General features: G+C 54.3%; 4 protein-coding genes across 5 annotated transcripts; 1 reads left to right on the top strand and 3 right to left on the bottom strand.

Annotated features, from left to right (window-relative positions):
• Nucleotides 1–80: 80 nt before the first annotated feature.
• Nucleotides 81–8,615, bottom strand: SLC27A4 (solute carrier family 27 member 4). The gene is made up of 13 exons (XM_082295032.1): nt 8,544–8,615; nt 5,951–6,117; nt 4,880–5,274; nt 4,033–4,191; nt 3,617–3,686; nt 3,420–3,511; nt 2,808–2,917; nt 2,185–2,394; nt 1,831–1,957; nt 1,510–1,647; nt 1,182–1,346; nt 616–762; nt 81–367 (listed from the first exon to the last, which is right to left on the bottom strand). Exons 2-13 carry the CDS (start codon nt 6,109–6,111, stop codon nt 210–212), a joined length of 1,932 nt encoding a protein of 643 aa, XP_082151158.1. The 5' UTR covers nt 6,112–6,117; nt 8,544–8,615; the 3' UTR covers nt 81–209.
• Nucleotides 8,616–9,873: 1,258 nt separating this feature from the next.
• On the bottom strand, nt 9,874–15,362 carry COQ4 (coenzyme Q4). Of its 2 annotated transcripts, none has more exons than XM_082295189.1 (7): nt 15,220–15,362; nt 14,968–15,137; nt 14,390–14,486; nt 12,712–12,814; nt 12,475–12,604; nt 11,570–11,663; nt 9,874–11,005 (listed from the first exon to the last, which is right to left on the bottom strand). In XM_082295189.1, exons 1-7 carry the CDS (start codon nt 15,294–15,296, stop codon nt 10,843–10,845), a joined length of 834 nt encoding a protein of 277 aa, XP_082151315.1. In that variant the 5' UTR covers nt 15,297–15,362; the 3' UTR covers nt 9,874–10,842. The 2 variants fall into 2 exon arrangements, with proteins under 2 accessions (XP_082151315.1, XP_082151316.1); XM_082295190.1 differs by having other exon boundaries at nt 12,475–12,601.
• Nucleotides 15,280–23,309, top strand: TRUB2 (TruB pseudouridine synthase family member 2). Its single transcript, XM_082295188.1, has 8 exons — nt 15,280–15,467; nt 15,597–15,725; nt 15,840–15,914; nt 16,439–16,500; nt 16,825–16,906; nt 17,447–17,519; nt 19,307–19,443; nt 20,045–23,309. Exons 1-8 carry the CDS (start codon nt 15,362–15,364, stop codon nt 20,341–20,343), a joined length of 963 nt encoding a protein of 320 aa, XP_082151314.1. The 5' UTR covers nt 15,280–15,361; the 3' UTR covers nt 20,344–23,309.
• SWI5 (SWI5 homologous recombination repair protein) lies at nt 22,944–25,772 on the bottom strand (the record flags this gene model as incomplete). The annotated part of the gene is made up of 6 exons (XM_082295489.1): nt 22,944–23,534; nt 23,798–23,892; nt 24,840–24,961; nt 25,383–25,431; nt 25,524–25,620; nt 25,718–25,772. 6 exons carry the CDS (start codon nt 25,770–25,772, stop codon nt 23,470–23,472), a joined length of 483 nt encoding a protein of 160 aa, XP_082151615.1. The 3' UTR covers nt 22,944–23,469.
• Nucleotides 25,773–26,487: the final 715 nt, after the last annotated feature.

The raw sequence follows: 26,487 nt of genomic DNA, 5'->3' as shown, positions 1-26,487 counted from the left end.
AGCCATAATGAGTCAATGCTTTGGTATGTGACCATCCCCCTCCCCTCAATCCCCTCTGTGTTCCCCCCCAAACCCTTATCTGTAAAACTTGTCAAATAAAATCTCTAGCGGGCCTTTTATATCACTCTGTGAACCTTTCCTTCCCCAGTGCCTGCCTTGCCCCCTCTCCCCAGCAGGATTTGGGAGGTGCCTTGCTTGAGCCACACCAGTTACAGCTTCTGTTCTCCCGACTGGATCCTGCCAAATGCTGCCTGGTCCAGCGGCAGGTAACAGCCTTGTCTGGAGTCCAGAAAATACAACCTGTCCTTCACCAGCGTGGGGTCAAAGCCCTGCTTCCGCAGCTCCATCTTCTGGAACTTGTAAGTGCCTGGGATGGGGAGAGAAGGAGGAGTAAGGGCTCACTGGCCACACGCAATTCCACCCCGGCCATACCTGTGTTGCCCCAGACCCAGCCTTGCATCCCCATGCCTCAAAACCACCTGAGGAACTGGCCACGGCCTCTGAGGGGCAGAGAGGCTCCATCCCTACCCTACAGACTGATCTCTGTAACCAAGTTTCCCCCTCCCAGGCTCCCCCAGCTCCATGTCCAGTGTGAGTGTGCATGCCATGGCTCACTTGTCTTTGAGACTTCGTGCAGGAACCGCAGGAATACAGGACGTGCATACAGTGGCAGGGCCTTTTTCAGCTTGCTGGAAAAGTCTTCTAGGTCACAGGAGTTCTCCGGGTCGGCGATGGCTGCCATTCCTGCCCTCCCTTCAATCCCTAAGAGGCAGAGAAGAAGAGCACTCAGACACACTGTCCCTGTAGCATCACCTCCCCTCTGCCCTGCACCAGCAAGACTCTGCTTTGTACTGGAGCACTGGCACGTCCAGCTGTGTCACCGCTGTGTCATCACCCTGTGGCAAGGGCTACCAGTGACACCCTGCGGTCACAGTCATGGCCAGAGAGGACACAGGGTCCTTACAAACCATCCAGAATCAGACCAAAGCTTGAGAGAGTGAGGAAACCCTCTGGATTCCTCCTAGCCACATCCCTTGTGGCCTCTTCCCAGCTCACCCATAGGGAGCCTCAGTCCACCCTCTGGTGAAAGGACACATCAATCTGGACATGCAGGACATGTTCACACTCAAGTGCTGGAGGCCTGCCTGCCTCCCCTGATTGTCCACTTCCTTCTCAGCTACCTGGGACCTCCACACCATAAACTACCACATCCGTCAGGCTGAGGATGCGGCTCAGCGTTCCCTCCACCTCCGTGGTGGAGACGTTCTCCCCTTTCCATCGGAATGTGTCCCCGGTGCGGTCTCGGAAGTACATGTAGCCATATTTGTCCATTACCAGGACATCCCCTATAGGAAAGCAAGGAATAGGCAAAAAAATGAGGTGTCAGAGTGGCTAGGAGCAATCCTGGAGCATCTCAGGGCAGTGCTGCTGCCCTGGAACAGTCCCCACTCCCACACAGGTGCTCTTTTCCTCCACTCCCAGTGGACAGAGGGGTCCTGCTGGCCTCACCTGTGAGATAGGCAGCGTCCCCTTTTGTAAACACGTCCCTGGCAATTTTCTTGTTGGTGGCTGACTGATTCAGGTAGCCATCGAAGTGCTGCAGGGGATTGCTCTTGACAATGCGACCCACCAGTTGCCCCGGCTCCCCTGCAGTGAGAAGAGGGGATGAAGGGGGGAAACACCACCACCCCCACCCCCCCAAGCAAAAAGGGTGTCTAATGGGGTTGGTGTGGTTTAACTGAGCAGAGACAAATCCAGGGAAATTATCCTCAGGTACTGTGAAATGCTCACACAGGGCTGAGGAGATTTTATCCCTGCGGTTGTCCTCACCTGGTTTGCAGCTGATACAGACACCATCTGGGCCCCGGATCAGCTCCATAGTGTCTTCATCCACCTTCACCAAACCAATGGGGTACACACCTGGTAGGATCCTGCTGTTGAAGCCACATGACCCAACCTAGAACAGAAACAGCTCAGAGCTGTGGATAGTAAGGACATTTGTCCCACCTGAACCCACTGTTCACACACTCCCAGGACACCACAGAGGTGGCACCACATAACAGCCAAAACCCCTCTGGGTGGATGGCAACCCATGCCAAGGAGAAAACAGCCCATTTGGGTTTCCACCCCTGCCCAGGCCAGCTGTCACCCTTTGGGACATGAGGGAGGATTGTGGAGCCTTACGTTGCCGTCAAAGTTTCCCAGGCTGCAGTTGCACTCGGTGGCCCCATAGAACTCGGCCACCTGGGCGATGCCAAAGCGGGCCATGAACTCCCTCCAGATGGAGGCCCGCAGCCCATTGCCCACGGCCATGCGCACCCGGTGCTGCCGCTCCGCGTCCTGGTACGGCTGGTTCAGCAGGTAGCGGCAGATCTCCCCGATGTACTGCACAATCTGGGAGCAATGGAAAAGAAAGACTCACTAGGTCCTCTCTGCTGGGCCCTGGGTTGTCTGAGGTTTCTTCAGGGCAGGAAGGAACAGCACAATACACCCAGTTTGCTAAAGAGGTCGCAGTAAAAAACAGAAATTCTGATAACTCAGCCAGCCTGTCCTTCCCTGGTTAACCCACCCCTCCAGGCTGTGAAACCCATCCACTATCCCCTGGCTAATGCTGGAATGGAAGGAGGACACACGGAGTTACCAGCCCAGGTGGGAAGGACACAGCCCCACCACCTTGAAAGGCAGTTTGGACAGACAGAACCGGTCCAGGATCCCCCCACTTCCAGCAGCTGGGCTCTCCCCAGCATGACACAGACCCCCAGGTTCCACTCCCCACTCCCAGCTGGCCCCTTGCCTCACAGCCTCACCGTGCAGTTGTATTTCACACAGTCCTCCCAAAAGTGTGAGGCTGAGAACTTCTTGCGGATGACAATCGTCATACCCTGCAGCAGGCACTGCCCAATCCCCACGATGTTCCCTGCAGAGAGAAAAGCCCTCAGTCCCCAAACACTTCCAGCCCAGCCCACCTGGGGAAAGAACTGGCAGGGCAAGGCAGAGGCCATGGCTGGCTCACAGCCTTGGACGATGGGCAGAAAGAGAGGAGACGTGGCAGTAACATGTAGGGCAGCACTTTGCACCTAAACATCCCAGCACATCTCGGCCAGCCAGGGAGGCACTGCTTCCCCTTCCCTTAGACTCTCCCCCCTTACTTTCCACATGGAGCAGCAATAAGGAACAGGTATTCCAAAACCAGGGTAGGATAACTCCCTCCCCACACCCTCCCCACTCCAAAGGTCAGACAGATCGATTCTTGGCTTCCAGGGAAAAACCAGAAAAAGCCTCAGTCACACATACTGCAAGCAGCAGTCACATCCTCCTCGACATGGAGATCACAGCCACACCAGCCTCCAGCCCAAGCCCTGGGCTTGGCTGAGGGAAGAGTCAGTCCCAGGATGCCAGGCTCTGTATGGACACGTTACCTGCAGCGTGGTAGAGCGGGAGGCAGTCGTACATCACATCGTCGGACCTCATCCGAAAACCATAAAAAACTAAGCTGGACATGCGGAAGTACCTGAAGGGAGGGAGAAAAGGAACATCAGGAGCAGGGTCAGGCTGCTGTGCTAGGACAGGGCAGAGCTCAGCCCCATCCTCCCTGAGCCCCTGTCCACAGCCTTACCGGCAGTTCACCACAATGGCAGCCTTGGGCAGCCCCGTCGTGCCAGAAGTGTAGATGTAGAAGAGTTTATCTGGGGAGCAATGAGGAGACAGGGTCACATTCCCAATCTAGGAGCTGGCCGAACCAGGAGAGGGGGACAAGCAAAATTTAAACACTCTACTCGTGCCACCTGAGCCAAAACTCTTATGTAACAGCTCCAAGAACATGCTGGGATCACCCCGGGCAGATGAGGTTTGTTGGACACATGGAGGATACAACAGGATACTACTCCACACAGGGCTGGGCTTCTGACACTGGAGTAAGACCCATCCCAAACACCCCTTGCCATCAGCACCCCCAGCAGTCTTGCCAGAGTTGTAACTGGCTGATCCTCAAAATCACCACCACGTGTCTGTCCCCTAGAACTGACCACATACCAAGAAAGCCCTTATCAGGGGGGGCTGGCTGCTGTCGCTGGGCCATCTGCAGGAGGGGGTCCAGGTGTTTTGCACCAGGAAGCACAGATTTAGGATTTCCTTCCCCAGACCAGAAGAGATGGATGGATTTATCCAGGGAGGGCTGCACTTCCTGCATTGCTGAGAAAGTAAAGAGGGGAGCTGGAGAAAGGCAGCAGGGTGGCTACAGCACAGAGACCCCTTGCCCTCCCAGACAGTCTGAGGGACACCCTGCCCCAGGTAGCAGTACCCCCACTGTGCTTGGCAGAGTCCCCAAAGGGCTCACAGCCATCCCAGGCAGATGTTGTTCCCATGATTAACAGATGCTAGGGCCACAGCCCAGACCTCTTCAGGGACCAGAAGATCCTGTTTTCCATCTTTCCCCATCCAAAACCTCTTTGGTGCCAAGAGGTCTGTTGACACCATCAGCCCCAGAGGTGTGGGCTGAAACACACAAGGAACTGGAGCCAAGGTGCTGCAGGGATGTGGCAACAGCCATGGAGAGCAAGGAGAGGCTCCTTCTGTGCAGTGGGACAAGCCCAGCCCAACCCATGCTGGGAATGGACCCAAGAGGCACAAGGAAGGATCCTCACACCCAGGCTGGCCTGCCTGGGAGGCAGACAAGCACTGCACTCCAGATCCTGCCCAGTGTCCAAAGGAGCCAATAACAAAAAAAACCCAACCACAAATCTAATTCCTGCATGATTCAGCTGTCCACTCCCTTCCAGATCTCTGTTCTCTGGTGAGCAGGAAAGGAACACTGAACCCATTGACTAGACACACCTCCCTCCAGTCCAAAGCACTCCCACAACATCTGCCAGCCCCTCACCTTCCATCATTTCCACCCCAAAAACCACAGCTTTGGAGTTGGAGATGGTGATGCAGTGCAGCAAGGCCTCCATGCGCAGGTGGGAATTCACAAGGGCTGTCTCCACCCCGATCTTGGCCAGGCCGAGCCACAGCCCCACGTACTGATTGCGGGACTCCATGAAAAGTGCCATCACATCACCCGAACGGAAGCCTTGGCCGTAGAAGAAATTGGCCACCTGGTTGGAGTACTCATCCAGCTGACGGAAGGTCCAGCTCTCGCCTGTGCCTTGGAAGATCAGTGCTGTCTTCTCTGGATACTTCCTCACAGTCTTCTGGAAAATCTTGGCGACTGTGTTCTTCTCCCTCACATGCCTCCATACCTGCCACTTCACCCGCAACAGGACCAGCCCCGTGCTGCCAAAGGAAAGGGAGCAAGAGGGCAGCTGCTCAGTGACTCCTGCAAAACCACTTCCTCCAGCAAAGCCAGCACAGCACAAGGGCCTCCCAAGGAGCTGCAACAGCCCAGCACTTACACCAGACCCCACTCTAGGTCAGCAGCAGCCCTGCATGCTTCCCTGAGCAGTGTGCACATAGGCAGAACACATCTGCAAAGATGCTCATAGCCAGGGACTGATGGAGGCCAGGGAGAGATGTGTTTTGGAAGTCTGCAGACAGGGATGTCCCCAGTCAAAGGGGCATTTTTGAGCCTCAGGTGCTCTCCAAGAGGTACCACCACTCCCTCCCCCACAAATCCTTGCCAGGAGCTGGCACAGCCTGATACCAACTCAGAATGAACCCTGCACAAGGGCCTGGTGCCACGCCAGCAGCTTTAGGGACAGGGTGAAGTACAAGGACAGTCAGTAGACTTTGAGCTCAGCTGAAATCTATCCTTCTTGGGAAAACTTTGCCTGAGAGCTTAGAGTCACCCGGATACAGCAGAGACAGATCTCCTTCCAGCCAGGCCAGGTGCCAGCAGAAACCCAGGCTGTGCGAGGAGTTGGGGGCTGTGCTCACACACACACATACACACACCAGGGCAGAGCAGAGGACTAGGGGTGGGTGGTTGGGCCATCCCAGCCAAGACACCTACGTGACATCCCTTTGTATTGTCTTGAGGAATATGAGGAAGAAGTCCCATCCACCGGATCCCAGGTAGAAGATGAAGAGAGCAGGGATGGCCTGGGCCCAGGACAGTTCCAGAGTGACCCTGAAGAACAGCAGCATGGCTGCAAAAGCAGCCAAACGCAACATCGTGGCCTGCGGGGAGAGAGAAACCACGGTCATTAACCCACGCACACTGGACCTGGTGATAACAACCCCATGGGTGTGGGATGCCTGAGCAGCCCCCCAATTTCTTGGATAAGGTCTCTGAGTCATCAGTCCTCCTGGCAGTGAGGATGTAACTCAGCAGCCCAGAGCTCCCACAGATGTAACTTTATCTGACCTTGGAGATGGCCTCCAATTGAGCCATCAGCACAGCATCACTTGGTGCAAGCTGAGAGCCTGGCCATTCCCACTTGGGGAGCCACATCCTGCATACCAGCCAGGGGTCCGGCCACACCTCAGCAACTTGAGATGCAGGATAAAGTCACTTCCATGGACATGTGAGCAAAGTCCTGGCAAGAGGCCTTGTAAAGATGATTGGAAGCCTCCACTCTGCTCCAGAGATCCCTCTGTCCTCAAAATCCAGAGTCTCCCAGGCCCCGAGCACAAGCTCTCCTGCACACCTGGCTCCAGGACAGCCAGCACAGCTGTTGGAAGAGCACAGCTTCACGTGCTCCGCAACACAGTGTCTTGGGGTGGCACAGTGTCCTGGTTTGAGACACACAGCTCAGACAGGATCAGGGACAGGAAACTCGGTTCTTTGAGCTCTGCTTGTGTTTGCAAACCCTCGTGTTGGTGGGCAGTTTCCTGGCCTGGCTAGGCTGGAGACACTGCCAGAGCAGGTCAGGGATGAGGCCAGGCTGGAGTGGGCAGAATAAGGGCTGTCGCTGCTGCCAGGAGTGCCCAGACCCCTGCTCCATTCCCATGGGACAGTGACTCAGTCTCTGGTCCCTGCAAAACAGTATCTCTGTCCCCATCCCAGACACACCCCAGAAGTGGCTCTGAGACTCAAGAGACTGTGATCTAGCAATGGTTCTTTTCAGGCGATAGCATTGGGAGGAGGAAAATGAGAGCGATGTGACCCTCACAGCTCGGAGATAAAACTGGCCCTTCCTGGCATGGACACAGGCCAAAGAGGAAGGAAGCACTTGCATCATTTCCCTCTTGAAGATTGATTCACTGCTCTGAAGCTGGAAGTCCCACGTGGGCTCTTCTATATTTGGTGGGGCTGGGAGCCACACTTGTGGCTTTCCCTCTGCTCTGGGCAGTCCCCCTAGATACAAGGAGCTTCTGTGGATGTGATAGTGGATGCTGGCAGGTTGGGAGCCAAGGCAGTGCCATATGGTCACTGTGCCCTGGCATGTCTTGCTGGCTGTCCCACCTCTGAGTTCGTGCCACCAGCAGCAGGCTGGGATGCATCAGAGCACGAGATGCCACTCCCAGGTGGACACCTGGAGACATTTTCCTACCCACAGCCCTCACCCTGAGATTCCCCCTTCTGCCAGTGACCTCTGAACACTCTTCAGCAAACACCTACCTCCCAGACATGATGTCCCACAACACAGTCCCTCTGCCTTTTAGGAGGGCAGGACTCACTGTGTTTTTGCCTGAGAGCCTCTCCCTGCACTTAAACAGGGCAACTTTTAGATCACCATAAAACTACTGTGCCTCAGCCAGGACCTGGGCCCTTCGTTACAGGCTCACGCCAGCCAGATGTGGAGAGGCAGCAGCGGGGGAGCCCCACTCTGTGTGGGCAGCAAAGTGCTTAATCTCCTGCTTGAACGCAAGGCAGGCTCAGGCAGGCCCCTGTTATCCTCTGCTCCTATCTCCACCTCACTCCGGCATCCCGGTGCCTCCTGTGGAGATAACCGGGGAGAGATTCCCGAGAGATACCCAGTGTGTCGATGCCAGAGACCTCCAGCCTTGCGTTACAGATTCAGGTCTTGTCCAGCTGCACCAGCACAGAGAAAAAGAAGCCCTGCCTGTAGCTCACAGCCGGCAGGCACCGAGGCAAAGCACGAGGATCCACCCCGGGAGCACCGAGCCCGAGGAGGGCCTGGGAGCGGGTCACAGCGGGGACACCGGGCAGGTGGCCGGGCTGTGAGAAGCCCCAGCGCTAATGGCACCTGGGAGGCACCTGTCCCCCACCTGCCCTGGGCAGGGACCCTCGTCTCACCCTCCTGGGGTCCCCAGCAGGGAGGTGGAGCAGCGCTGCCCCAAGCCCCATCACACGAGGCAGAAAGGCCGGGAGGGCCCCGCACCGGGATGCAGCCGCGCCCCGCAACCCAACCAGGCCCCACGACCGCCCGGGCACAGCCGCTCTCGGCTGGGCGAGGGCCCGCGGCGCGCTCGTGGAGAGACCGGGGGACTGAAGGATCCCGGCGCTTGCCGCAGTGCCTCACGAGGAGCCCCGGTACCTCATGCGGAGACCGGCGGGGCGGAGGGACCGTGGTGCCGTCCGCAGGGCCGCGGCGCCTGATGGGGAGCCCGCGGGGCCGCCCGCGGGGAGGGAGCGCGGCCGCCGCGCCGGCGCCGAGAGCTGACGGACCGGGGTGGGGAGGACGGTGCCACGCTCTTACCGGACTCCGGGGCGTTCGCTGCGGCCCGGCCACCTGCACCGGGAGCGGGACCCGCCCGACTCTGCGGCAGGGGCGGGGAGGGGCGGGCAGCGCGGGCCGCCGGGAGCTGTAGTCCCGCCCGGTGCACCGACCCGGCCCCGCGGTGACGGACGCGGTGCCGGGGAACGGTGGCGTAGGCGGGGCGAGTGAGGCGCGGGGAAGAGGCGGTGAGGGCGGCGCGACAAAGCGAGGGCTCTGTGGCGCAATGGATAGCGCATTGGACTTCTAGCGTGTGACGGGAGTCATTCAAAGGTTGTGGGTTCGAGTCCCACCAGAGTCGCATTTTGCCGCCGGGTCGCGGCGATCGCTCTCGGGGCTCCGTGGCTGCATCGGGCCCGGGGGTCCCGCGGAGCCCCCGGACGCCACGGCCGCGCAGGGTTCGCCCGTCTTCGGGAGAGCGCGCGTGGGAGACCCGTTTTGGGAGCCGGGTCAGGAACGGCCCGGGTACCGGGAAAAAACTCGGCTCTCCTGGGAAGCAATAACCAGGCACTCATCCCAGCATTTCAGGAGTTACTGTCCCTGCACGGCCCCGCAGCACAGGCATGATGGAGCTGCCACTTGACCACAGCGAATATATCCTCTCCAAAAAAAGCATTTTCACGTGGCTGGCGTCTGCCCTCCCTAAATCACGCTCTGCTCCCTCTGCCGCCTTCTTCCAGCAGGCTTCTCAAGCGATGGCTGCAAGAACAGGAGCCACAGAGGCTGTTACTTGATCCGGCTGAGCAGATGCCGTTTAAAATTACATGATGTGCCATTTCTGTAGCGCTGCCACCAGCCCACTGAGCCACACGTGGCTGCACGAAGGCGGAACCACCGACAGCCCGCGCACTTCACGGCCTCACTACATAACACAAAATGCAGCAAAACCCTCTCTCATGGCCATAATTTCCCAGGTTTCCTTGACCGCTGCTCACAGCTCCTGGAAGCAAATCTTTGCTGCCCTTTGGTTTATCCACCCCAAGGCTCTGACATTTCTGGGTCATTTTAGAGGCAAATGTTTCTTTCATCTCGACCATTGCACTAGGACAACCCCCACACTGCATGTTTTATTGGCAGCTGAAGGATGTATTTATATGCTGTCTTTTAGTATCTGTTTGAAATAACTCTGGGGGCCAGGGGAGGCTTTGGAGAAAAACCTGAAGTCTGGCTTTGTGGGGTGGCTGATGAAGGGAGAAGTTAGAAAAAGGGAGTCTGGGGGGCAGGAAGGAAGCCTGCTGGAGCCAAAAAGAGGTGAGGTTTCACATCAAATCTCCAGCTCAGGAGGGCAGATGGGGCAAAAGGACAGGGGTAATGAACTACAAGCTCCAGTGTGGATTTTATTAAACAAGAAGCAATTCCAACAGCAAACACACATGAACAAAGAGCCCCTGGCCTCGTGGCTCTTTGCCATCACATCCAGCAACTCTGCTCCCTGGCTGCTGGCAGTCTGGAGCACAGTTTAATTAACCCAGACAGCAATCAGCTCCCAGACATAGCACCAGCAGCCACTGTTTCCACACTCACTGGATTCAACCCCCTAATCCCAACTGTGTCATTTTGTTGCCCAAGGAAGGGATGATTCCTACTGAACACCCAGCACAATCATGTGGATTTCATAATTTTTAATGGTGAGGGACTACAGGGAGGCACGGCAGACCAGGACTGACTCTCAACACAGCCAATCCAGGAGGGAAAATATCCAAAGGTATTTCCCTGCCTGCCCCGTGGGCACACAACCACACACTGCCTGGTCTCTGAGGCATGAGTGAGGCACATCCAGTATGACCCAACAGGACACTAGTTAGGCACCAGTACAAAGTGGGATTTCTTCATCGCACACACCAAACCTGCTCCTGCGCTCCTCTGGAAATCACTGGTTTAGCTCCAGTCCAGGGCAGCCCCAAGATCTGAAGCCTCGATCTTCCCAGGAAGGGTGGGAGGAAGGATTTACCTGCACAGGCCCAGAGCTGCAGAAGGCCAGGGCATCAGTTTGCTGCAGTGTGCTCCCTCCCCATCCCAGCATCTGGGAGTGTCAGTACCAGAATGCTGCTACTGGGAGACCTGACCAGCCAGACCGAGCTGGCAAAGGCACATCAGACCCTGACATCCTGCAAGTTGGTTGGTGCCAGCTCTTGGCAGGAGAAAACACAGCCCTCGGGTCTGTGGTGGCAGAGCTACAGCCATGCTGTGCTCCCGGGCACAACAGGAGGATATGGAGTGCAGCAGGGGCTGGCTGCTGGCTGCCAACAGGGATCCCCTGGGCTCCTCCCGACATGAGCTCTCACACTCGAACGGCCGGGGGAGGGAAGATGCCGAGCTCCTCCCGCAGGGACTCCACCGGCTGCTCCCAGCGCTGCTCGTAGTAGACATTCAGGACACAGCTGGCATTGAGCCCACTCCGAATTGCCCAGGGAACCAGCTCAGTGGCCAGGACCTGCAACTTTCTGGAACAAATGATACAGGTGGTGGCAGTTTTGATATCCACATTTTGTTAATTTCCTTCTCCAAGTCCCCATTGTATGCTGATGCCAAGCCCATGTGTCTCATGTATCCCTCTAACTTTCTAGCATCCCCTCTGCTTAACTCACAGGGGAAACTGAGGCACGGAAGATGGTGGGCCAGGAAGGTTACAGTCAGCACCAACCCAAGACCAGAACTCAGGTTCTGCAACTGCTGGGCCACCGAAACAGACGTGCTGAAGCAGGGAACAGCTATCAGTGTAGTGAGGGTCCTGCTGGCCCTCAACACATGCCCATCCAAGGCTTGGAAATTGCTCCTGCCTGGCACAGGGGAGCTGGTGTTGAATGCAGATTAAGCATCAGGTTCTGCATCAGTGACAAGGCAAAGCTGTCACCGCTTCCTTGGGATGTGGGGACAGCAGTAGGCTCACAGAGGGATCTGTGACTGCCTCCCCACTGCAAACCAGCAGTGTCCCCTCTTTGTCCCCAGCGGACATGGGGAAGCACCACATAGGCTGGGTACACCCAGGGCACAGACTGGGCACCTACCGCGTGCTGAGCCGGACGGGGCCGAACGCTGCTCCCAGGACACACATGGGCAGCCCTGTCTGGACAGCTTCGAACCATTTCACCACGACCTCACCTGGGAGGGAGCAGGGAGGCCGTGAGCAGGCAGAGCACCTGCATCAAGGGCCAGCCAGGGCTGCGTAGCTCCTCAACACAGGCTGCACATCTGCCCTTCCCAAGGATGGCTACCTGGGAATGCTTCCTAAGTCTGGCCATGGCCTCATCCTGTGCCAGGATGGCCCTTGTCACACACCACCCACCCCAGAGGAATGGCACCCCACAAGCCCTGGGAGCTTGGGGAACACATTCCAGGCAGTCCAACTCCCTGCAGACCTTGGCAATGTGGTGCCAAGGCCCGATGCTCCATGTGGCTCTCCCAGTCTCCCAGCACAGGATAGGCCTTTTACAAAACTGCCTGGGCTCAGGCAAAGCCTGCACAGGAGACCTGTAATGCTGGTTCCCACACGTACCAGCAAGGCTGCACTTGTGACTTGCTATTGAGTGAGTCAGACACAAAATGAGGGCAAAGGACACAGAGACATGCAGATAAGGAGCAACCAGGAATTCCCTTCTGCCTTCACACAGAGCTTTCAAAACATCCCTCCCGCCATGCCACCCTCCCTGCCAGGCAGAAACCACCCATCCAGTGGCTGCCTGTGCCCAGGGCTTGGGCAGAGCATCTCCCAGCAAGGGAAAGGTGACATCTCATGGCCTCTGTCACCACAGAGCCAGTGATGTAGGATAGCGATAATGTAAAATCCCCACACAGTGACCTGGGGTGAGGATCAAGGAGTCCAGCTGGCCCAGTCTGCTCCATTTCTGGGACAGGCAGCTGAGCACAGTCAGTGGGTTTGGCAGTGCAGCCCCCTAAGCCCGCTGCTGCTCACCCAGCATGTTGGTTGGCATGCCCAGGAGGGTGTGCATCAGGTCATGGACTTCCCGGTACCGCTGGATCACGTATGCCAGCTCTTCATCATCAACAAACTTGGGTGGCATCCGGGTGTCTGGAGAAACCTTCTTCAAGTCCAAAGAGGTCCAATTCAACTCCATGGCTCCAATCTCACCTGTGCTCCCAGCACAGGGATCAGCCACAGAAATTACACCCCGTGAAACCCCACACTCACATTGTCCTCCAAGAACCGGGCGTACTCCCGGCCCAGAGAGCCATCCGGCAGCCCCTGCAGCCTGGCCATGTCCAGAGTGGAGAGACGGATGCGAGGCCGTTCCCTGGAAGCAAAACACAGGTCAGTGAGACTCCAGGTGAAACCCACAGCAGCAGGTCCTGGAGAAAAGGAGCCCTTGGAAACCCCCACCCCTGCCTCTGGCCTTCCTCGTTATTTTCCCTGACTGCTCACTGCAGGGACAGCACCGTCTGCACTTCTGTTGCTGAGGCTGGGACACAAATTGCTTGAAGGATCTACCTGAAGCCTTGGCAATAAAAGGGCCTTTATCTTGTGCCCTTGTAACAACTCTAGTGGGAAAAACACTGGTGTGCTCTGCACCGAAACACTCCTGCTGTGTGGGCTGCCAGCCTGGCACAGTCCCCAGCAACAGCCAGCCCTGCAGAGCAGAGATCTTTAGTGCCCTTGCAAAGCAGCCAGAGCTTCAAAGGAACAACCCCAAAGCGGAGAAGGAATTTTTTCTAAACACAGGTTTAATTTCAATCCTGTTCAGGCCTTCACCACTAGCCACATGGCAGCCACAAAGGAAAAGGTCTCCTCTACAAGTTGTTGGCAAACAGGTGCCTCACAGCCCTGGAAGTAAACAAAAGCCTTTTTATTTCCATTCACAGGATAAACTCTTCCCATGATAAAAGCCCTGCAGTGGATCCAGGAGCTGCTCAGCTCCTAGAATGGAGATGCCAGGGAGATAAGCAGGACTGGCACCAGTTTCACACTAGCTGCAGATATTTCCTTGTGTATTTGTTGTCAAAGGGACCTCAGTAGCTTGGGGGATAAAAACAAAAAGACTTGTGTGCCCAATTCAGACCCCTGCAATACCACAGGGCAAGGAGCAGATGGGTATGCCACTTCCCAGCCTTCTCCCTGGGCAGTTCTGCTGGGTTTCAGCCCCATCCTAGCGCTCTGCATGTTTTACCAAGTCACCTTCCAGAGCCAGAATGAGGCTGGTGTGCACAAACATATGGCAAAAGGCAGCTTTTCTCAAGCTCCTACATGACACAAGCAGCAGGTGGGACACATGACAGGGAACAGGGGGAAGGAAAGCAGATATACAGTGAGAGCTTGGTTAATAAGAGAAATCCCTCCTGCTCCACAGCCTTGCTGCACTGAACAAGTCCTGGCAGACATGGAAGCAGAAGCGATGGAGTCTTAAAAAAGAAAACAAGAGAAGTGGCCTCATTTCAGCATGAGCCAGGAAAGAAAATATGGAAGTGTCTGAAGAGGAGGCAGACCAGCAGAGACAAAGTCTCCAATGCAAGAGACCAGTAGCAGGCACAGGGAAGAAATCCATGGATGTAGTGGGTTCTCATTGCTGCTCAGCATCCACATCCATGGATTTCTCCCCTGTGCCTGATGCTGCATCTTGTGGTGTTGGCAGCTGCCAGTTCCAGCAGTGAAGCAGAACAGACAGGCAGCAGTGTCTGCCCTTAGATGTGTCACAGGGCTCCTGTGAACTTTAAAAATAAAGTGAAATAAACAGCCTGGAGGGTTAGAGCTAACAAAACACTTGTGCTGCTTCCAAGCTCTCCCTTCACAGGGCTCAAGGAACCTGCTTGGCCTCGTGTCTGCCTCCCCACCACAAACCATGCAGCAAGGGTGGGAGGGATGAGGAGGGACGCACTGGAGGATGTGGTAACCTTCAGGGTGGTTTTTCATCTTGTCTCGCAGGTTTGGCAGGGCCAGGCAGCCTGTGGTCTCCCCAAGGACTGCCACCATGTCTGAAAGAGAGACCAGAGAGTGATCCAGGAGCTGTTTTTGCAACACACAGCTATTCTTGGTTGGCAGGTGAGGAAACAGGGCAATGAACCCATTGACCCAGGAGCAGGCAGGAAGCCTGTGGCAAACTGGGGAGCCCATAAACCACAGATATTCACCTTCAGGGCTACTCTGCCCCGGTGTCACCCACATGACCCTTCCTGGGAATGGAATGGAGGAGCAGGCATGAGGCCTGGGGGACTCTGGAGAAATAGACCCGTCTGGGGGGGCATCACAAGGGGTCACACTGGGGTGTGTTTGGGTTTCCTCACTCCCTCTCTTTCACAGCCTCCTGCCCTGGGTCAGTTCTCAGCCCTGCGCCTGCTCCATAACTAAAGGTGTTACACAACAAAGGCAGAAATAAACTCTCCTATGAAGCTTCCAGGAGGCAGGGAGCGAGATTTGCCAGACGCGGGTGGCAGGCGCTCCCCTCGCCGACCTTACCGTGTCTGTAGGGGTCATAGAGCGCCATGACCGCGGAGCCGGCGGCCAGCAGCGCCTTCTGCAGCGGGCTGGTGGGGATATGCCCGGGGTACAGCTGGTGCCACCCTTCCTCCTCCTCCTCCCCGCCGCGTCCATCCCGGCCCCGCGGCTCGCTGTGGCTCGGCCGGGCTCTGCCTGCGGGGAGCAGCGAGTGAGAGACCGGCCCGGGTGAGGGGCTGGCCCAGACGCGCCAGGGGCTGCGGCGGGAGGCACTTGCCTGGGGAAGCGGGGCCCCCCCGCAGCAGCGGGACCCCCGCCCGCGCTGCCCGCAGCAGCAGCAGCAGCCGCATCCCCGGCGCCGACCCCGCCGCTGCCCCGGAAGCGCCCAGCGCGGCGGGGACGGGGCGGGGCGGGCATGGCGGCGGCGGCGGCCGAGCTGGCGGGGCTCTTCGCCGTGTACAAGCCGGCGGGGGTGGCGTGGGGCCGCGTTCGGGACGCGGTGGAGACGCGGCTGCTGCGCGGTGAGCGCGGGCGGCGGGATCCCCAAGCCCATCGCATCCCCAGGGGCTACCTGTGCGACTGGACCCGACCCGTCCCGTCCCCCCGGGGTTCGCCGGTCGCCCCTGACCCTCCCCCCGCTTGTCTTTCAGAGCTGAACGCGGCGCCGGGACGCGCCCCGCGGCAGCGAGTCCGCTTCCTACCGGCCCCGGCCCCGGGCGGCGGCGGGGCCGTGGAGCTGGTGGCTGCCAGGGTGCCGGTGCTGGCTGACCACCCTCTCGGTAAGGGCACAGCGGGGCCTGGGCTGGGGGAAAGCAGGGACCGGTGGGAGCCGGGGGTCGGTGGGAGCCCCGGGCAGGCGCTGCGGACAGGCTCCACCACTGTCTCCGTTGCAGTCCGAGGCCCGCGGTTCAGGAAGCTGAAGATCGGAGCAGGTCACCGGCTGGATGTGAAGGCCTCGGGAGTCTTCGGTGGGTCTCGTCCCGGAGCAGCACCGTGTCCTGCCGTCTCCGAGGTGATGGGTTTCCATGCAGGGGAGAAGGGTGGATGCACGGCCATTGCACAGCAGCAGCCCCTGGATCTCACAGCCCCACTGGGAGTTCAAGTGCTAAAACACAGAAGGAATGTCCCAGCAAGCCACTGGCAAAGCTAGATGGGAGAGACCTAAACACACTGGGTTTTGCTGGGGGACACCAATCCCCATGTCTGCTCCACCACCTGAACTGGCTTCACTATGGCTAGCACTGCTGAGCGTTTTTCCTGAGTACCTAGGTGGAAAGTTCTGGGGAAATCCAAGAGCTCTGGTCACAGCCTTATTGTTTTCATGCCAGGCAATAATCTGGGGGTCTAATTGCACTGCTCAGACATGACTCCTAAGGAGATACAGCCCTGTCCCGTGAGCAAGAGTGGCATAACTGTTCAGTGCTGTGTAAATGCACATCAGTGACTTTTTGTGAGGCTCAATAACAGCCTATGTTGTGTTTCTGTGTTTCAGTGCTTGGCATCGGCCATGGGAACAAGCTGCTCACTGAGCTGTACAACTGCCACCTGACCAAGGTAGGTGCTGGCTCTGAATGGGCCACAGAGCCCCAGAGTGCCATTGCACACTTGATCCTGAGCAAGATCTGTGCCCCAGAGCAGCCTTGTGATGTTGATTCTGCTCTTAAGTCTCAAACCTACCAATGCTTTTGAGAGCTTTTCAGGGTCCAGAGTTTCATCCTTCACATGAGCATCCACTTGTGGCCTTTTGAGCAAAGGATGCTGCTGTCTTTTGTGCAAAACTCTCATAGCCTGCACTTCTAGCAGCTGCATGGTGCAATACTGCTGCTCAATTGCTTGGAGTATTTTTTTGATAAATTGCACTCTTTGTCCTTCTTCCAGGTTTATACTGTTGGTGGGCTCTTTGGTAAAGCCACTGATGACTTCTCAGACACAGGGAATTTAGTAGAGAAGACAACATTTGGTAAGAAACTGATTTGATGTCTTGATTTTTTTTTTTTAAAAACAGAACACCAAACAGCAGATTAACTGTAAAGCACTTAAACTAGGTGAATTGCACAATGACAAAAGCCACGTCTTGTATGTCTTCTAGTCCTTGCTGATGTTGTAGTACCGCTTTTCTAAATCTAACCACAATATATACAAAGCCAGCGTGAATGCTGGTCACAGTGGTTGCTACTGGGTTGGTCAGGACCCATATCTCCCTGTGAATCGCACTTGGAGATAGCAGGAGATTTCATTGAATGAAAACATATGATAAGGAAACTGGAGCATCAATATTTTGAAATCAGTTAAGCAAAATAACTCTTCCCTGTGCAGTCCAGCTCTGTGCTGCTCCACGTAGAGCCAGGGGATGTGACTTTGCAAAGGCCACCCCTCAGCTCTCATCAGCCCCTTTTGATGTGACTGCCTGCCCGAGGGACAGCAATATCAGTGGCACTTTTCAGACTTTCCAGTTTCTGGATGGATAATTGAGACTTTGTTTCTGCCTTACTACTTGCAGATCATATCACAAGGGAAAAGCTGGAGAGGATTCTTGCTGTCATTCAAGGGACAAATCAAAAGGCCCTGTTGATGTGCGTATCCACCGGGGAAATGAGCTGATCAAATCCCACTGCTATTTGCTGGTCTTCAAAACAAATGAGAAGATTTGGTTTCCCATAGTCAAAATCTATAAAGGTTGGAGTGCTCGTAAGGGGCAGAGAGGAGTTACTCTTGAGTGCTCTGTGCTCTGGTGAGAGGTTGCAGTTAAATGTCTGTCTTGGTTTGAAAGACAGGTGCCTGCTAAGGAAGGCAGAAGCCTCCGAGTTATTCTAATTTTGAAATCAAGGGGCTTTTAGGCAAAGGTATGGGAAATAGGAATAACAGTTCTTTACTATTATATATCTCTATTTGTATAACCAGTCAAACAAGCAGCAATAACTCTGGCAGTAACAGCAAACAATCCCAAACCCAGTGCCAGCCTTCTCGGCTGTCGGGCCCTTTCCCCTCGGGTGCAGTTCCGCTCGCAGCCGGCAGGGGCGCTGGCGGCTCCCGGTGAGCAGGGCAGGTGCGATGGTTCCCCCGCGGCTGCAGGGGGCGCTCCGGAGCGAGCTCGGGGAGCACGCGGCACTGGCGGCCCGGGATCCCGGGAAGGGATGGAACAAAGGCTTCACAAACCCCTGGGCAGCCGATCCCGGGATCCCGGGAAGGGATGGGACAAAGGCTTCACAAACCCCTGGGCAGCCGATCCCGGGAAGGGATGGGACAAAGGCTTCACAAACCCCTGGGCAGCCGATCCCGGGATCCCGGGAAGGGATGGGACAAAGGCTTCACAAACCCCTGGGCAGCCGATCCCGGGATCCCGGGAAGGGATGGGACAAAGGCTTCACAAACCCCTGGGCAGCCGATCCCGGGATCCCGGGAAGGGATGGGACAAAGGCTTCACAAACCCCTGGGCAGCCGATCCCGGGATCCCGGGAAGGGATGGGACAAAGGCTTCACAAACCCCTGGGCAGCCGATCCCGGGATCCCGGGAAGGGAAGGAACAAAGGCTTCACAAACCCCTGGGCAGCCGATCCCGGGATCCCGGGAAGGGAAGGAACAAAGGCTTCACAAACCCCTGGGCAGCCGATCCCGGTGTCCGGCCGGACCCTCGGGAACAGCAGGCTGGAACAGCAGGGACAAGCACAAATCCCGGGTGGCAGACGAGATGTATCGAACTCCGGAGCTGCAGCGGAACCCGCGGAGGTCGGGCAGGCAGGGCGAGCAGGGCTACAGTGTAACGAAGGCTTGAAGGGACGGCAGGGGCAGGGCGGCCCCGGCCTGGCTCCCAGAGGGGCAGGGAAGGTGGGCTTGGGATCCCCGGGTTTTTCTCCAGCAGGACGAAAAGCAGCCGACGAAACAGCCTCTCTCTCTGTCCAAATGCCGGGACCGACTGCCCGCACACCCAGGTGAAACAAAAGAGTAGCCAGATGCACCCCTCCCAGTGGCCAGGTCTTTTGTTTTTTTTAAGTACTCAGCAATTTCTCCCCCCTAACAACACATATGGGGAAAATTCCTTTAACAGAAAAAAAAAAACCAAACCAGGAGAACTCCTAAAACCCCAACAATGTCCCTCTTGTATCCCAAAATCTCCAATCTGCTGGTTTAGGACCAATCTGCTATATTAGGGCTGACAAAAATAACTTGCAGACATGACCAAGTACCTCTCTCCCAAACTGTGCTACACTACTCACAGTACTCACCACTAAAATCTATGCAAAAACTCAGTGGATAGTTTTAAGAATAAAAATTGCATCTCTGTTTTATTTGGGATGGACATATTTTGAATCTGTTTGGAGAGAAGTTCTAAATGTCTCTGCTGCTCTCTTTTTTTTCCTAGGTATTCTAACATTGATATGAAAACACAAGAGGCATATGAGCTGGCTGTCAAAGGATTGATTCGCCCCATGGGAAAAAGCCCCCCAATAATCACAGCGGTCCGATGCCTCTGGTTTGCACTTCCAGAATTCCAGCTAGGTAGGACTGGCACAGAATGTACTGGGGAACTCCAAGTATGTATTATGGCAAATAAGTTGGTAAACTTCATTTTCTTACTCATGATTTAATGCAAAATGAGTTGGTTGGAATTTCTTACCACCTTCTAACTTTTCTGGTAAATCCAGCCAGCTCATAGCTTTTTCCTTCACAGTTCAGATTGAAGCCCAAGGCTGGAAAATTTACATTGTGAATGCCTGTGGGGGAAATTCTTAGCTCATTGTTTCAGTGTAATACATTTCAGTGCTGGGTTTTGGGGTTTTTTTAAGGTGTGGTTTGTTTATCTGTTGCCAATCCCCTTTCCCTCACAAATTGTCTTACTAAAAAGGTGCCTTTTTATCCCCTTTGAAATACCTAAATTTCTACATTACTCTTCTAGATCTGTTGGTTTCTTTTCTAAAGTATTCATTTTGGAAGGCTGTAGAACACCCTGCAGTATTCCAGAAAATCATACCATGCTGTATCTTAGTGTCTTCTGCCAAACCAGTTCTTTCAGCATAACTGCGAGTGATGTCTGGATTTACAAAGTCAGAGCTTGTGTCAAAGCTTTGCTTCTTCTGAAGGAATGTCTCTGTCCTCCTAGAAATCCATTGCTTGCATGAGACTCAGCAGTACCTCCGGAAGATGGTTCACGAGATTGGTCTGGAGCTGAAATCATCTGCTGTGTGCACACAAGTGCGGAGAATACGCGACGGGGTTTTCACGGTGGATGATGCTCTCCCAAGAACCCGGTGGAACCTGCAGAGCATCCAGGAGGCAATTTGGAACTGTCAGCTCAAAGTGGAAACAGAGCTGGAGAAAACACTGGGACATGGGGAGAACAGTCCTCTTCATCAGCTGGATGGGGACACAGCTGAGCATGCTCTGCAGGAGTGTCCATGAGCAATTCCTGCAGCACAATACGGCAGTGATGTGCCAGCAATGTGATGGACAGCAGAAGGAAAGTGGTTAATTGTAGTTCACTTGCACCCTTTCCTTGAGATGAGTTTTATCAGAAGCTTTTTTTTCTTCAGGGGCAGGCTGTATCATTTTTTTTTAAAGGATCACAAACAGTTCATTAACAGGAGGTAGCTGTGCCAAAATTCCTGTGTATTTGAGAGCATTAGGTTGCTAAGGGATATAAAAACCCATTCCTGAATCGTTTAGCAGCAGGAAGTAGTGTCTTAGAAAGCTGTATTGCCTTGACTGCACAGATTTGTTCCTTGCAACTGGCAGCATTATTATCTGCTGTCTGGATTTTATTTTCCCTGTGTTCTCCTAGAGTATTTTCTTTCCATTAGCCCTGCTCTCAGACACATGAGAGCTCAGAATTGGGCTAAATGAGGGATGTGCAGGAGAAAACACAGCTTACCCAAAGCAATGCAAGGAAATGGTTTTATCCAGAGTAGGCACTCTAGTGATGAGAAGTGGCTTATAATGGAGACTAATGCACAGGATACACAAAAAATAAAACCGAAAATGATCTAACAGGGAAGAGGTTGGTTGTTGGCTCAGTATTCATCCATGTACATTGACGCATAAAAAACCCCAGCATGTGCTACTTTATTTTACCCTTCTTCTCCTGAGGAGCCACGGGTGTTCAGTGATCTCTGGTGTCCTACTCTGCAGCAGCTCCTTGCAGACAGCATGTCCTGCCCTTTGGTGAAACTGTGAGCTCTGTGATACCATTTGTTCTCTGGTAGCGCATTGTAGCAGGGTCTGACTTTAGCGGGGTCAGAAACACACTTTCTAAATTGAAGTTAGAAATCTGGAATTACACTTACCATTATTGCACTCAATGGTTTTCCAGTTATATACTTAGCAAGTTTGGAGATTTATTTATAGAAAGCAGAAGATTTGTTCTGTTCCTTTCCTGGACTTGGACAAAGGCCAGCATATTTAATCCTCCAGGTGACAGCCATAAAGGTACAAGAGTAACTCTGGGAGGGGCAGTCACAGGGGCTGTGATGAAGTACCTCAGTGGCAGTGTGGAGTCCTGTCCTGAAGCATCCCAGGGGTCTTTAACTTAGTCCCTGGACTCTCTCTGTTCTGGGTTCCTTGGGGCTGCACAGAGCAGGCAGAACAGCCATGGAACGCAGCTGCCACTGTGCCAGCAGCAGGGACTCCCCAAGGACAGCGTGCCCTGTCCTTGGGTTATTCTGTGTGTGTTCTCATCCTCCATGGATAAGGGATCGGGATCATTGTGATTGGAAGCCAGAAACCAGTCACAAGGCTGCTGCTGAGAACAGATAATTGGTTTTGCACTCCTGGCTCTGGATGTGACACAGAAACATCAGGTAAGTCAGGGGGCCTTCCCTGGCCACCTGCCCAGTGCTACCTGAAGTGTAAACTCATCCCTGCAGCTGCAGCAGGACACTTGCACAGCTACAGCTGCAAGTTTTAACCCCAGTGCTCCTACACAGTGGAGAAGAAAACATGGACTTCTCACTCCTTGAACAGCCTTCAGTAACTTTGGTAATGGACTATACTTCATCCCCTCAGCTCACACCTCACACAAACTGAAGAATTTCCACACATCCCATTGCAAAAACAATTTCCAGTTGCGTGTGCCATTGACAGAGGAACAGTTTGGTTGGAACACTCCAGGCTGAACCAGTCCTTCTACACAGGAAACACCAGCCAAAACAGCAACTTTAGTAACAAAGTTTGCATTTCCTGGTTTTGCCACCTTGTGACTTGTTTTCCTCCCCTTAAAACTACTCCAAAACACGAGTGTTCCACACTTGGCAGAGGGGTATGTGGTGGGGAGGATATACCTGTGAACATTCCCCTGAGAGTCCACTCTGATCTGGCCACAGCAAATATTCTGCACAGCTTCACATCAACAGAGACTAACTTGGATGAATCATGGAATATACAGGCTCTTTCTGACCCCCTGCTTGAGATCGTTCCCACAGCTTTTGAGGCAAAAAAAGGATACTTATTAGTGATGTTTCTGTGCCACATCCAGAGCCAGGAGTGCAAAACCAATTATCTGTTCTCAGCAGCAGCCTTGTGACTGGTTTCTGGCTTCCTATGACAATGAAGACAGATTAATTTGATTCAAATTTGGAAGTAACAAGCAGACTGCAGCATGGGCCTAACGAGACCACAGGGGAAACTTACTGGCTAGAAGGTCTTGGAAAGTAGAAATGGGCAGAAGGACATCAAGCCTGAGTGAAAAAGGGATAATAGATCTGCAGTCAGCAGAGCACTTCATCACTTCCAACTGCCCAAAGCAGCCAAATTTAGTCTGTGCAGTCACCATCAGTCCTAACACTGATATTGAAATACTCATGCTCCCAACATCATCCCCTGTCCAGGACAGCGCTCACTCCCACCGTGACTGCACTTAGAGCAGAGAAAGGTGATTCTGCACCTGCACATTCCTGGAGAAAACATTTGAATAACTGATGTTATAGTTGTCTCAGTATAGGTTTAGAATTTGTTCCCAGGTTCATGCAATGTTTTATAGGCTTTTAACTGACAGATGTGAAGACTGCTTTATTCAGAGTGGACAGTTCAACACAACTTTATGTTTTGCCATTTACTACAGAAATTATACAAAACCTCCAGATACCAGAGCAGGTAAGTACAAAAATGCAGAACACCCAGACTTCTCTGGATTTGTTGATAAAACAAAATAAAACCCCCAAACCACCATGATTTCAGCCTTCTTCCCTCCCTCCTTCTGAGGGTTATCCTTTCAAAGCAGCTATTAGATTGCACATTTGTATGTCCTCACTTCTTCTATCCATTCAGTAACCAAACAGCCCCTAGATACTGCAGGGAAGCAAAGGCTCCATGGAAGAGGCTCAACATCAACCTGAACTACAACCTTTCAAAAAAAAAAAAAAAACCAAACAAAATCCTGTTGATCAGGTAGTACATGAAATTATCTAAAATCCTACATCCCTTTCCCAAAGGTTCCTTTTCCACCTTCTGTCCCTTCTAAACCAGGATGACACCAACATGTAATGGCCCAGTGATAGTCTCTTTTGCAGGGCATAGCAGTCTCCAGGTTCAGGACTAGTCACTGATCTCCAGGTCATACTCAGGATAGAGGTGTTTTGTAGTGACCCCTCGGATAACAGCTAGGAAATAAAGAAACAGCATTGCTTTCATTAAACAAAGGTCAGATGGGTCAGAAACGTGGTGTTTTCCTCCCCTCATTATCCCATAGTGCATCCCATAGCCAAGAAACCCAAGGTTTTGCAGCTGTGCCTCCTGCTTGCCCACACAATTTTTTAAAGTGAAGAACCTGTAACACAAGCTTTGCCTCCATGGCAGCAGCTTCTTTCCGTGTCTGTATGAAAACCCTGACTAAAAAGGTCTTTAACAGCTTTCCCTTCCTTACCAAGCTTGCCCAGCAGCATCTGCCCAGCATCTTTAATTTCGTTGTACTCATGGAGCAGAGAGATGTGCTTGTCCAGTTCCTCCAGGCTGTAGCCCCTGTAAAATAACACCAGAAAGCTCACAAATGACACAGAGAGACTGGGGGTTCCTGCTGTTGTGGGAGATACCCAAGTCCAGCACATCGAAAGCAGAAACTGAATGCAGCAAGTGCAGTTGCTGCAAGCCATAAACATGAAAGCTCTAAATAAGCTCAAGAAAGCCAATTCACCCAAGTTCTCAGAATCAAGTAGAAACAAGAATAGGCTGTGGTGAATTCCACTGATATGTATCTCTAATCTGTATATAGGTAAAAAAAAAAAAAAAAAGAAGAATCGTAGAATCATTTAGGATGGAAAAGACCTCCAAGATCATCAAGTTCAACCTTTGGCCAAGCATCACCATATTAACTAAGCCAGAGCACTGAGTGCCATGTCCAGTCAGGGACCATGACTCCATCACTTCCCTGGCCAGCCGATTCCAATATTTAATCACCCTTTCAGTGAGGAAATTCCTCCTTATGTCCAATCTGAAGTTCCCCTGGCACAGCCTGAGGCCATTTCCTCTTGTCCTGTCACTAGAAAGTTTGTTTATCCTTGTGGATAAATCAAAAAGGGTTGTGGAACAGCCTTTGTTGTTCTACCATTTCCATCCTATGCACTACACTTACCTTAGAAAATATCAGTCCTTCACAACAAATAACAAATGGCTAAAATTATCTGTTCCCAGTTAACACATAATTACCTCAGGAACACCCAGGCTAAAGCTAAAATCCTCTTATGCAAGCTCCTAGTAAAACTTGTTTTGCTTTACCACATAAAGTGGAAAGAATTCCCTCTTGTCTCTAACAAGTACCATCACTTACAACAACACTGTAACCAACACTGCACCATGCCAAAGGCACCAGAGAAGGTCAGCTCTCAACTCCAATTCCTGGATCACATTTTGTTTTAAAACCAAAAATAATTGAGGCATCACAGTGAACACTGAACTTGCCAAGGACGTACTCGGACAATAATTGTGCAATTTCCTGGTCTAGAGCAAGGTCCTTCTGTTTCAGCTCTTTGATTTCGTGCTGCAGGGCTTCTTCACTGGCTCCATTAGGCTGGAAGGACCTTGGAGATGGGATCTGTAGAGCACAGAAAACATGTAGCAGGAACTCAGCTCTGGATAAGATGCTACAGTGCTGGAGCTCTAATGGGAAAATAGTGTGTGTGTCACTAGATAAAACGAGAGAAAAGAAAAAAAATATCCCCAAGGCAGGGCGGCGGTTCAAGTAAAATATGGATCAGTGTACATAACGTTAGCCTGCTCCATATCACATCCTACGGCACTTTGGAGAATTACAGTGTGAAGTGAAAATAAATAATTAAAAATCACAATGTGCCTTTTAGGAGAAACTCCCAGCACGACACAGTGCAAACTGCAGTGCCGGCACTAACTCGGGGAACCGGCAACTTCACCCTCAAGGAAAAGCACTCCCCACCGGGCCGGGCTGAGGCACCGCGAACGCGTGAGCGGCTCCCGGGGGAGCCCCGCGCAGGACTCACCGGTGCCCGGAATCCGGCCGTGCCGCTCCGCCGGCCGCACGCCGAGACCCTGCCAAAGGAGAGGGCGCCCGTCAGGGGCCGGTACCGCCTCAGCGGGGACACGGCCCGGGAGGGGAAGGGCAGCGGGGAATCGGCTCCTACCTCTCGGACAGGGCCCGCAGCGGCGGGCGGCGGGGCGGGCTGCGGCCCGCGCTCGGCGGGACCCGCTCGGCCAGGGCTGAGGGCTTCGCGCTGAAGGCTCAGGGCTCTCGCCACACCGAAGGGCGGTAGTCTTCCCCCGTAGTCCCGCCGCCGCGGAGCACGCCGGGAGTTGTAGTTCTGCCGCCGAGGGGTACGCCGGGAGTTGTAGTCCCCTGCCGGGCCCGACCGTGGTGGGGCTGCCGGTGACATGAGTGCGGCAGGACACAATTGCCCCCAATGGCCGCAGCCGAGGTAGTTACATTCGGTGCCCCAGAGACACCTCAGCACCGCGGCTCAGCTGGGACGGGGGCTCAGGGGGTCTCGGGATCACTCACACAAAATCACTGAATCAATCAGGTTCGAAAAGACCTCTGAGATCACCGAGTCCAACCTGTGATCGAACACCACCGTGCCAACCAGACCACAGCACTGAGTGCCATGTCCAGTCTTTATCCTTAAACACCTCCGCAATGCTGTTTTCGCAAGGTGAGCCCTGCCGCGGCCCCGGCTGTCCCCGTGTCCCGCCGGGCCACCGCAGCTCCCTCCGGGCCCGGCCCTCCGAGTCCCGCACAGCGGCTCGAACAGCGCTGGAGCCCCGTCCCGCCGCGCTCGGGCCCGGCTGGCGCAGGGAGCCGTGTCCCTGTAAGAGCCGTGTCCCTGTAAGAGCCGTGTCCCTGGGAGAGCCGTGTCTCAGCGCAGGGGCTGCCCGAGCCTCTGGTGCTGCCGCGCTTGGAAGGTCAAAGGATTTGGGATCACACACAGTGACCCCCACCACCTGCGCTGCCCGCGCGATCAGAGGCAGCAGTCGGACACCACAGGGCAGAACGTGAGGCGGGTGTGCGGGACGCGCCCCGCAAAGGCGAGGGAAGCTGGGCTGGCCCCTCCCGGCATTTGCTCTGAGCTGTCGGGTCACTACAGCAGCAGG

The sequence above is a fragment of the Coloeus monedula genome, assembly GCF_965178545.1.
Source record: "Coloeus monedula genome assembly, chromosome: 21".
Lineage (NCBI taxonomy): Eukaryota > Metazoa > Chordata > Aves > Passeriformes > Corvidae > Coloeus > Coloeus monedula.
Note: the sequence above shows the minus strand (reverse complement) of the source record. Positions and strands in the feature narration are given on the sequence as shown.